Source organism: Rhinolophus ferrumequinum, chromosome 20 (assembly GCF_004115265.2).
Source record: "Rhinolophus ferrumequinum isolate MPI-CBG mRhiFer1 chromosome 20, mRhiFer1_v1.p, whole genome shotgun sequence".
NCBI lineage: Eukaryota > Metazoa > Chordata > Mammalia > Chiroptera > Rhinolophidae > Rhinolophus > Rhinolophus ferrumequinum.
Genome location: NC_046303.1, coordinates 37,581,905 through 37,594,245, shown reverse-complemented (window position 1 = coordinate 37,594,245; position 12,341 = coordinate 37,581,905). Strand labels below are relative to the sequence as shown.

The following is a 12,341-nucleotide window of genomic DNA, read 5'->3' as shown; positions in this document are numbered from 1 at the left end:
CAGTGCCCCTAAAGTTTCATCCAGTAACTACACACATGCTTTACTCAGAGGCACTTAAAATTTTCTGCCGATTAACCAAAACAGACTGATCCTGTATGATATGCTGACAAATACTCCCTTTTCTAAATATCTTTCCACGTGTATCTTGTTGATAGCATTGAACAAGATAGCAAAATAACAAAATAAACTTGTAGTATCTCTACAGCTTTAAACAGTTAACATTTTTGCTATAAAGCGTATGATATACTGTGTAGGTTAAATGTTTATTCAATATTTTCTTAAAGATGATGAGACCTAACACCTGTAATGAGAAAATCAGTTTCGTGCTGAAATCCAAAATGGCCAATTAAGACAAATACCAACAGAAAGGAGGCACGTACCCCCTTAACTTGAGCAGCGTCATTGGCAAGCCTGGTCGTCAGTGCTCCGGTGGTGTTTTTAGGGTCATCGAACCAGCTCACATCCTGTAGCACACAAAATGATTTTGTTATCTTAAAGCCCTATTTATGAGACTCTTGGCTCTGAAGACAACGACAGGGTCAGTTTTGTTAATCATTTGTATCCCTTGCATGTAGCACTCACGATTTGACACTCAACAGACAAGAAAGGGACTTACTAGACAAACACATAAATAATTTCATCTGTCAAAAAAACTTTGTGAGTGTCTACTTTGCTCCAAATGTGATTTCTAAGTGTTCAATCCATACAATAGCAAACAAAAGACAAAGTTGCTGCTTTCATAAAGCCTAAATTCTAGGATGGAAGCCACAAATAAATAAATAAATAAATACCATGCCAGGTGGTAATAAATGCTCTCAAGAAAAATAGAGTAGGGTAAGAAGGAAAAACACTGAGGAAAGGTGCTATTTTATAGGCTAGGGAGGGGACAGAAAGGGCCTCTCAAAGGTGCCATTTGAGCAGAGACCTGAAAGAAGGAAGAGAAGAATGAGAATACTTGAGAGAAGGAAGACATGGCATGTGCCAAGTCCCTGAGGCAAAGGCATACTCAACCTGTTCACGGCCTAGCAACAATGTCATAGGGCTGCCACTAGCCTTAAAGGCACCTTTGTGTGAATTTGTAAAAGTCTCCTCTTCCTTTAGACAGATTTCCCTTCTCATTTGGCTCTCCCACTGCTCCCCTCTCATACCTTTATTCAGTGAGTCAGTGCAAATAGTGTAGACTATGTGCTGGAAAATAGGTGAAGCGACGGGACATGAGGTCAGCGAGGCAGTGGGGGCCACACCATGCATGATCTTACAGGCACTATAAAGTTTCCAGATTTTACCCTGAGGGATATGGGCAGCTTTCCGTGTTGGGGCAGAGAGCTGTGATTGGACTTATATTTTAGAAGGATGACTCTGGCTTTTGGGGGGTGAAGCTACTGGATTGGGATAAGATGGAGGCAGTGAGACCAGTCAGGAGGCTATTGTAATGTTAAGAGAAAGAAAGGAGTCAAGGCTGACTCTAAGGTTTTTAGCCTGAATAACTGGTGGAATGGAGCTGCCATTTACTAATATTGGAGAAGATTAGGTAAGGAATAAACCCTGTGGGGAGAGGAGAGTCGAAAGTTCAATTTTGGAAATGTTAAGTATGAAATGTTTATTAGACATCCAAATAGAGAGGTTGAATGAGCAGGTAGATAACTGTAGTGCAGGGCAGAATAAATGAATTGGATTTAAAAAAGGCAACAACAACAACAAAAGAAATCTAGATTAAAATGTCACATTCAACATAGGATTTTCTTTGTAAAACCACTTACGTTTTTAAATACACAAATACTAAAAATATTGTCAGTTTGAAGTATACATTTATGTCTGTTACAAAAGTAACTATGTTCCTAAGAAGTTATCTGAACTGGTGATTTGCATTAAAGCTGTAGCTATCATTTTCCTCAAAAATATTAAGGAAAGAAAACAGAGTATTATAATTTATTATTGTATGCATCAATTTGCTTTTTCAAATTGTTAAGCCCCTAAGTGACTCCCCACTGGAATGTAACTTCCTTGAAGACAGGATCCATTCAGGTTTGAATGACTTAACATACTTACGCCTTGTAAGCAGAAGACACTTAATGTATGACGGCTGGACTTAATAATTTATGGGGAGGGCATTACATAAACCATCCGTTCAGCTTCAAAGTGTCATGGACCTAGGAGTTGGCCTGGGGGATAGTGGGGTAATGGGGTGTTTGGCCCCCAGCCCAAGGTCAGCCTCAAGTCCAAGTGGAACCTCGGCTATAACTTGGTTTGACTGAGAGTCTTAGGACAGGACTCTCCATCAAATCACTCACAGATTCAGTCCTGGATCCATCAATCACTGGCGAGCAATTCCCTGACTATGTCTTCTTTTTAGGTGGCAATGGTAGGTGTAGGAAAGGACTGAGGAACCAAAGACAGCTGGGAAAATGTGAATGTCATCTAGAAATCCTGACAGAGCAACCTGCTTCTCATCCAGCGTTCACCCTGGCATATCTAGGGCATCCTTTGGAGCATCATTTTATTCACTGGCAAGTGATCAGTGATTTTTAAAAGGAAAGTTATATTACTAAGGTACATACAAAATGTTCATGATTGTTAAAGAAACTTTCCTGAGCTGGGCTGCTTTGGGTTACATTCCCAGAATCTCGCCTCCCCTTTGCCCCAGGAAAATAGTCACATCTGTTAGGGTTTTAAAGGTATAAAATGTGAGCGGCATTAAATTTAGTCATTATCAGCTAGTAACACTGCAGCTTGAATTGATCTACCAGTCCAGCCCCAGCAAAAAACAAAATAAAAACTTGGCATTGAGGAAATGGGCTGTGGGGATGAATTTTGATTTGTGGAAAGAAAGGGTAAAGAGAGAATTACTTTGTGGGAGAAACACAAGTATGTTGGGTTTCCCAAGGGAAAGAAGGAAAGAAAGAGAGGAAAGGGATGACAGATATTGAAGATTGCTTCTGCCTACTCTGCCTACAGCTGACGAGACAAAGGCTGAAGGTGAATCTGCTCTGGAAACTCTGTCTCCCAGTCATCCTGTGCCTGCCCACTGCAGACAGACAGCAGGGCCTTTGAGCCTGTGCCTGGGCAGTGGTTCAGCTGCATCTGTAAGATGCGAGTGAGGGAAAGTAATGCAGAAGCTGCTCTGAGTAACCTGGCGACGCTCCCACTGCCTGACCCCATGGAGCCCAAGTGGGGAGTTCTGCACACCCAGGGGCACGATTCTCCGCAGACATACCTGTCTCAGAATGGATCTGAAAACCATGTATCGAAGCCGCTTGGTGAGGATCTCTCCTGCTTTGCCAAATGTGTAGCCCTGTGAGGAATAAAAACATACCACAAGGAAGGGGACGTGTCAGAGACCCAGCCACTGACCACACAAAAGGAGAGGGACTTGATGTCATTGCTAACGAGGACACTAGACAGTCACAAAGCCTAATTTTAAGGGTTGGCTACCTGTCGATGCCTGTGTACTATGGCGCCTAACTGCACTGGTGGCATCGCCAGGAGCCCGGTTTTAAAACTGACTCTGCCACTCCCCAGCTAGCTGGCAGGCCCATCACGGATTTTTTGTTCAGAAACGTGTTTCTTTGCCCTCAACTCCCACCCCTGCTGATTTCTCCCAGTGAACCAGGGTCTGTCACTCAGGAAGCTGGAGTTGTTCCCAAGGCAGGGGACACTCTAAACAGGGTCCTATCATCCAAACCAGGACACTTTTGAGAGTGAAAAGGGGTACAATTAATTATACCAGGACCTGAAGTGCACCGAGAAAACAGGAATATATAGTCACCCCCGCCATAAAGGATGCAGAGAACAAAGACATCAAATTCTTAGTTTCCAAGTTTAAAAAAAGCCAAAGCCTAGGAGAAAAATAGGTTGGAGAAGAAGCCTTACCGAGAGAGTTTTCTGCACTACTCCTTCCCACCTTCTATATCTGAGAGGAAGAAAGGAAGTTATCCAGAAAGAATAGGGCAAGCTGTGTTTGTGTGGCCATGTTGGGCCACATCTGGGGAGAAGGAGGACAGAACTCTCATCCCAGTGAGTTTGGGGATACAGGACTAAAGGAAAGCAGTGCTCCCTGTCTCTCTGGAGCCCTGTAAGGGGCAGTTTGCAGAGGAGGTCTGCCACACAATGGTGTGGGAAAAGCGAGTGGAAATGGCTGGATGGTGCCTCAGGAGAGGAGACACCCTCCATCAGCCCTGAATCAGCAACCATCCTGCACTGTGCTCCCAAGTAGCATGTTGGACACTATGGAGAGAGAGGGAAGAAACAGATGCAAAGAGCACAAGTGAAGACAGAACCAGTTCTTCTACGTGGTCCCGATAAAGGGGACAGCCAGGCTGGACTCTGTAACTCAAGTCCAGATGAGCAGACCATCGCCTGCCACCCAGTGCTATACTGTGGCATAACCCTTCTGCTAACACAGATTGCCAACCTACGCAGGAAGTGATGGAGAATTAGATTAATTGAGTTTAAGCCTAAAATTACTACAATGATTACACTTATTTAGAGATGACCAGATTACGGTTTCTGCTGTTAGACTGAATGAAAAGTAAGATGTCTTTCCCACAGGCATATTACTGTTGTTATATGGGAGACAATACAACGAGGGAGAGCTAAGGGTTGTGACGTGCTTCCTCTGACACTATACTTTACGTATGTTCTCTCATTCAATCCTCATGACAATCCTATAATCACCATATTACAGAAGAAACTAAAGCTTAGAGATGTTGGTAAGTTGCCACAGGCCAGTGCTAGGGTGGCAGGGTTAAAATCTGAACCCGGATCTGTGGGACTCCCTACCAGAATGGGAACCCAGAGCCTGAGATTTCATCACACACTGAGCTCCCTCCTTATGTTTCTAAATGAGGAGCTGGGTATTCTAGCATTAGGCTTGGTGCCATGTTTACACTTCTGAGGCTCTGTAACTCGGTGTTAGTTCTCACCTTGGTTTGCCAGGCAAGGCAGGCTCTGGTCTCCCCACACATCCTCATGTTACAAAGGTACTGCTTTAACCACCTCGGCTTCACCGATCCCTATCTCCAAAGTTTAAGGGACCAGCTCAAAGCCTACCTCCCTCCAAATTCCTCAACCAACTTCACTCTCAGCAATCTTTACTCCAACTCCTACCATGTTTCCCCGAAAATAAAACCTAGCCGGATCATCAGCTCTACTGTGTCTTTTGGAGCAAAATTTAATATAATACCTAGTATTACATTATACTATATTATATTATATTATACCCGGTCTTATATTATATTAAGATAAGACCAGGTCTTATATTAATTTTTGCTCCAAAAAACGCATTAGAGCTGATGGTCCAGCTAGGTCTTATTTTTGGGGAAACACGGTATGGCATTAAGAGTTGGCATGCAAGGTTGTATATGGTTAGTGTCACATCTATTATAAGGTCAAATTCCCCAATGAGACTTTAAGAACTTAATAACGAAGGTGTTCAGACTCAGTCTTTTTCTTTTGTACCTCCTATACAATGTCCAGACGATGTTCTATTAAAAATATTAATACATGCTTACAACATGTTAAATAAAGAGACCGATTCAGAATTTTACCTTAAAAAATTATAGGTGGTTAACCATTCATTCATTCAACATGAGATTGTGTTTGTAACTGTCTCAAACACACATTAATTAGCTCTTTTTAATCATCTAGAGTCAGGTACCATTATCCCTACTGTACCTGAGGAAACTGAGGCTTAGACAGTGTAAATCACTTATTTGTCCCACGATACAAAATTGGAAACTGGTTCAATTTGTACTCAATCCTAAAACTCTTAACACCAAAACCCATACTGCCTTACCATACTCATCTTTTAGAGCACTTAATTCCTTTTCTCTGTTCCCCTCATTAATATTTCAGCTGGGGGAGATGAGGGTGGAGAGGAGGAAAGCAAGTGAGACAGAGAAGCAAAACATCTTTGTTTTCAATATCAAAAGAAACTGGGCTGGTAATAGCCCTGTTAATACAGGAGCAATTGTACTAAAAAGCACATGACACAGATGTTGATAAATTCCCACATTTGAATAATGATGCCTTTCTCAAAATAAAGTGAATATGTAGACATTTACCTGAAGGAAAAATGTAATAAAAGAAATAATTCCAATCATTAGAAACAACAGTGAAAATATGTTACTGTTCTGTCGTTTTGTTTCAGGATCTTCATCTCTGGTAAAAACCTGTTAAGAAAATATTTAAATGGTATCAATTCAATCACTGAAGTCACTGGGTCTGACCCATTCCCATGTGACACAGTATTTGGGGGTCAAGAAAGCCACCGTACAATGGTGGTTGAGTTTGGCTTCCTTAATCCCATATATTCTCTTCCTTAAAGTCTCTCAATCACACGTAAATCAATCCAACACTTTTTCTGCCGATAGTCCCTCCTGGAGTATTGAGTGCCACAAGTGCCACACCCACTATGTAAAGTAGAACTGAGAATGAATACTATCTCCTTTGGTGGCAAATTATATTGTATTGCAATTCATTATTTTATAATTTGGACACTTCAAACTGTCCCAAGGTGTCTGGAGACAAATCTGCTGATGTGGTTTTGGTGAACTAGAAAGAGGTGCTCATGCACTCAGCCCAGCTCTTTCAGAAATAAACGCAGTTCCTTGAGCCAACCTTCTTAGTAGGATAGTCAATTCAATAGCCAGGGGGGAACGATAGCCAGCTGACCCAACACCACACATGGAGACCTTTCTAGAAATGGTCAGAAGAGCTAATAGGATGTCTTAGGCTCCAGGAACACAGAGAACAATTGTTCCAAAAAAAAAAGAACACACACATCGCCCTTCACAGTGGGCCAAAATCAGTCTTGCAACAGAGCCACATTATTAACTGAACCCAGACAACGTTATCCTTCATAAAGGAGAAAAGCTTTTCAGAAGAAATTAAATTAATTTTTCTTGATTAGTCATTCCAACAAAAATAATAGCTACCAATCAGTGACCTCCTGCTTTGTGCCAGACATTATTCTAAGCAAATTCATGTATACTATTCCTTTTATCCTCATAAACACCATTTGAGGTTTGTTTTATTATCATCACTATTTTAGAGGAAAACTGAAGCACAGAGAGGTTAATTAACTCATTCAAGGTAACACAGCCAGCAAGCAATGACACAAGGGTACAAACCCAAGCAATCTTAAACTCTGTGTTTCAAACCTTTAATGAGGCAGATGGCTGGTTTCCTACCCAATATCTAGGAGCTACTGTGTCAGCCCTGGACCACCTGCTTTCGGACCTATTGTTACATAAGGAATGAGGAAAACAGTTAAACCATTCCTAACTAATCCAATTCCATTTTTTTCTGATGATGCCATTGTCTACCTCTCTATCTGCAAGGCAAATGTTAGAATCCACAAACTACCCAGTCAAATATTTATGTAAAGTTTTAACATGGCTCCTTTTGTATTACAATGGCATGGATTGAGTATTTGCAACAGAGACCAGATAGCATGCGAAGTCTAAAATATTTACTATCTTTCCCTTTGTAGAAAGAGTTTGCTAATTCCTGACCTAGAATGAGTAACTGGACACTTTATTTCCTTTTGGTAATTTTTCAGAACCTAGAACAGTACCTGATACAAGGCAGACACTGAAAATACATTTCTCGAATGAGTACATTAAACATATGAATGTCTACCTGAAATAAGTTAGCCAGGCATGGGCAGACCTGAATATTTCTGTTTTTTAAATATTGGTTTCAGGTGTACAAAATATAATGATTAGACATTTACACCCCTCACAAAGTGATAACCCCCCTCTGCCAATCTACTACCCCACTGACATTGTATATAGCTGTTAGAATTCCATTAACTCTATTCCCTATGCTGTACTTTACATCCCGTGACTATGTATGTGTACACACACACACACACACACACACACACACACACACACATGTTATATAAGGTGTGTGTATATGTGTGTGTATTTAATTATAGTTAACATTCAATATTATTCTACTTCAGCTTCAGGTGTAGGTCAGGTATCTAAACAATCTATTAAGTGATCCCCCTGATAAGTCCAGTATCCATCTGGCATGCTACATAATCTATGCAACATTATTGATTATATTCCCCCTACTGTATTTCACATCCCCGTGACTATTTGTGACTACCGATTTGTTTTACAGGTTTTTTGATGTAATCAAATGTTGGTGTTTGGCCTATGTTTTGTGTAGCAATCAATCTCTTTTTTCTAGAAATTAGGGCAAGGATAGCCTCAGCTTGATATTTGAATATCTGTCACTAAACAAAAAGCATTCCTGCCTGGATTGCAACTTTATTGTTGAAAATGCCATCATTAAAAGCAGGTGCAACCAACATATGATGATCTCAATCTTTTAGAAACCATTCCATTTGTTTTCATCTTAACACGTGAGATGGATATATTACACAGGCAGCACGCTAGGCCTGCTCATGTCCTGACAAGTGCGTATGTTAGAGAACAGCTCCCTCTCAGGCCACTCAGACAAATACACCTGGAACTAACTATGTACTCTGGTGATATGACAGTTCATGAGCTTTTACTCAGAGCCCAGTGATGGCAGGTAAGGGACCGCCACCTAGTTGGTTTCATTGACTACTTCAGGGATCTGGTCCCCAGGGCCCGAGTAGAAACTGGCTTGCAGAACAAAGGAAGATTCAAAATATTAGCTTTCCTATCACAAACCACACTTCTGTTCCTACATCTTCAAACTGTTTAACTTCATATGAAGGTATGTGGGTTTTTTGAGGCTTTTGTATACAATTACAAATACAGACAGTTCATGTTTTACTCAGGAATCAAAAGTAAATCCAAAAAGTAAACATAAACACTTACCCCTATGATCTTTGAAAATATTACTGAAAATGCTGGTTGCAGGCCTCCATTTATAATGGCACAAAATACGCCAACCACAAAATAAGGCCATTCAGTTGCATTCATTTTCAAAATCCTCCGAAAGCTAACTGGAGGTACATTTTCATCCTGGAAAACAAAATATTACAACAGGCTAGTTAAAAAAAGATACTTAATTGATTTAATAACAAACAGTTCTTCCATGTGCAGTTGAGGGCTATTTAATTTTTTTTAAAAAAAAAGCACTGACAGATTCTATTACTTCACTATTTTTTAAGAAATAAATGTTTCCACAAACATTTATCATTCGGGACATGCCAAGAATATTTGCAAGTAGGGATAAAAGAACAGAAATGTTTATATTCGAAGACCCATTATACTCTGTCTCTTTACATTATACCTAAACTCTAATTCTAAAAATTTTGTCCTATAAATTCTCATTCACAAAATCGAACCCAAGTCTCAACAGTTGAAAGGTTGGTTTGTGGAATGCTCTGTGGGATGGGACAGAAGGATTCTGGATAACCCTTCCTTGTTCCCACTCCCATCCCAGCCCTAGCCCACCAATCTAGGAGAGCCACAGCGGGAGGGTTGAAGACGTAAAACTCTACATCCTCCTCCATACCAAGGCCTCTTTTGTACTAAGCTTTCTCTCTTGGCCTGGTGTTGCAGGGATACTCTTGCAAGTTGATCTTCTTCTTATTAAACTGGATCCTGAATCCTTTGGAGACATTTCCAAGGCATCTATTTCACCTTTGGTTTCACCGGTTACATTTTCGAACTCAATTTCATTTCCTCTTGTCTAAAATAAGCAAGACATAAGCATAAGCTGGTTAGACTCAGTTAACCAATGAAAATTAATCACTATAAATCAGATAAAGGAAAATGGTAATCTGAGTAAATACAGGAAAGGATAAAGTCAAACGGTTTCTTTTTTTGTGTGTAATATATTAGAAAATGAAAACCACTGACTAAGGAGGATGCCCAATAAATATGCTGAAATAACATGCTATCCATTCCACATAGCTTATCTAGTCATCTCCTTTTTCTGGGTGTTTTTGGCTCAGTCATGTTTTCTTTGGACCAGTGCTGCCAACAGAAACATGGTGCAAACCATACTGTGAGCCACAGTTGTTATTTAAAATTTTCTCAGTAGCCACATTAAAAACTGTGAGAGAAGTAAAATCAATTTTAATAATATATTTTATTTAACCTAATGTATCCACGAGATTAGCATTTTAACATGTAATCAATGTGAAAACTTAGTTTGCATTCTTTTCTTGTCTTCAGAATCTGGTATGCACTTTCTACTTACAAACGTTTCAATTCAGGTTTACCACCGTTGTGCTTAATAGCCACATGTGGCCAATGGCTACTATAGCATGTAGCTCCCTTTAAAACCTTTTAAAACTTTTCTTTAACTTTCTCTAATTATTCTTCTTACTTTTCCTTGCTTTAAAGAGAAAAGAATATATATCTAAAACACCGGTCTAATCCTGAATCTCCCAAGTATTTTTTTCCCCCATTTCTCAAAAGATAATGAAGTTAATTAACATTTATTTATAGCACTAAACAGCAAAATCACCACACAGTTCAGGAAAATTTTTGAGTTAGACTCTACCTGCATTGTGACAAGTTTGAAGTAAATGCCTTTTTCTTTCATGAGTTCATCATGATTTCCTTTCTCCACAATAACTCCATTATCAAAACCAGCGATGACATCAGCATTACGAACTGTAGACAACCGATGTGCTATCACAATGGTGGTCCGGCCTTTTCTGGCCTAAAGAGAGGAAAATTTGACTTTTGAATACATGCAATTATGTGCAAAAATTATATGGAAAAAAACAATTACATGCAAAAATCCACTCACTCAATTTGTATTTACTGGACACTGTAAAACCATCCAAGCTATATAAGATAGTCTCTGGCTTCAATAAATGTATATCAATTGATAATGGTTGAAATGGTGTTTTATTATAATAAATATAAGCATGAATATGATAGTCCTATATTAATATTATGTACACCTCTAAGTATTTTACTTAATCTTTGTCAGCCTAAGTCTATAGTAATAATCAGGCACTTACAAAGTAAAAACCCTATGGCCCAGGCATTAGCCAATCAGAGCAGATGCAGGCCAGTGTGCTGTACTGATGCACCAGCTAGCAGTCAGTTCTGGGAATCACAATGTGCTACTTCATAGGACATTTGGATGATCAAGATGGACCACAAGTATGAGGCAGCAAAGTCCCGACTTCAGTGTCAAAAAGATCTGAATTCAAATCTTAGTTCTGCCATTTATGAATTCCAGGATTTTATCCAAATCTTTTAACCTGTGTGAGGCTCAATTTATTCGTATATAAAATGGGGATAATAGTACTCATTTCTTAGAGTAGTTGTGATGACTAAATAAAATAACGTACATGAAGCATTGTGATGTACATACAGTAAGTACTTAACATATGATACTTATGCCGAGGTAAAAGCGGTATGGAAACATTGAAAAACTGTGTAAATGTTTTTACAATCTCATTTTTATTTTAATATGAAACAGAGCCAGGTAACCAGAACTCGTCTGAGATTTCTTTAGCATTTGTAACTTTCCCGATGCTGAGAATTTTTGTTACTCTATATGTCTCTCCAGGTACTAACAGTAAAATTCTCAAAACAAACTAACAAAGAAAAGGTATCAGGATCAATATGAAAAGGGAAGTAGAAAACTCCGAGAAGAAAAAAAAATATATGTAGAAAACTTAGGTGGTAGTAACTAGAAAGACAATGGCTCAATTCTTTGGATGTTTTCAAGAAAAGGGGCGCATGTGGAATTCCACACCCCAAATATACATTCTAAAGAAAAAGGATTACTAAATGCAACCTTTTAAATTGTTTTTAGTTATAATTTAATACACAATTCTTTGTAAACTAAGAAGAAAACACAGATGTGAAATTACAGATAAACAAAGTGAAGCGGGGAAAAGTAGCCATAATCCCATGTGCCTCTATCGTGGTTCACAATATTTTCAGTGACCTGCTTTTTCCTTCCTCAACAATCTACTAAGCACAATGACAGGATATTTAAAGGAATGTGCAGGTTTTATTTGTTTTCAGAGAGGAGAAGAGTTGGAATAAATCTGAGTTCATCTTTGAATTATACTGTGGCACTTCAACTTGGAGTACTTTTGGGGGAAAAGGTCTCCACATTCCTTGTCCTCGCAGAGGCAGGCTGGTTACCAGAATATGCCAGAGACCAGGCCCACAGTCCCTGGCATAGAATAAGCACTCAGATGGAATCTGATGAATGAGTCATGAACTCAGGCATTGCAGGAAGGTCAAACCCTGTTCAGAGTCAAGGACATTTCATGGCTCAGGTGAGTTTCCAACCATTAGAGGTTTCTCATTTCCCATAGTGTCTGTCTGCATTAGGCATTTAACATGTTAGAAATGAAATGTGAACCTTCAGATTATATTTTCCTCTTGTTGACAACAGTAAAAACTCAT

At 39.5% G+C, this 12,341-nt stretch overlaps 1 protein-coding gene across 2 annotated transcripts in view; it reads right to left on the bottom strand.

Moving 5' to 3' along the window:
- ABCB1 (ATP binding cassette subfamily B member 1) overlaps positions 1-12,341 on the bottom strand; it is an 83,955-nt gene that overhangs the window by 25,694 nt on the left and 45,920 nt on the right. For both annotated transcript variants that reach the window (XM_033088401.1, XM_033088402.1), the window contains 6 exons: positions 10,462-10,623; positions 9,466-9,642; positions 8,823-8,969; positions 6,063-6,170; positions 3,215-3,292; positions 381-464 (listed from right to left, as the gene is read on the bottom strand). In XM_033088401.1, the coding sequence (XP_032944292.1) occupies positions 381-464; positions 3,215-3,292; positions 6,063-6,170; positions 8,823-8,969; positions 9,466-9,642; positions 10,462-10,623 (756 nt within the window). The remainder of the gene's footprint in view (positions 1-380; positions 465-3,214; positions 3,293-6,062; positions 6,171-8,822; positions 8,970-9,465; positions 9,643-10,461; positions 10,624-12,341) is intronic.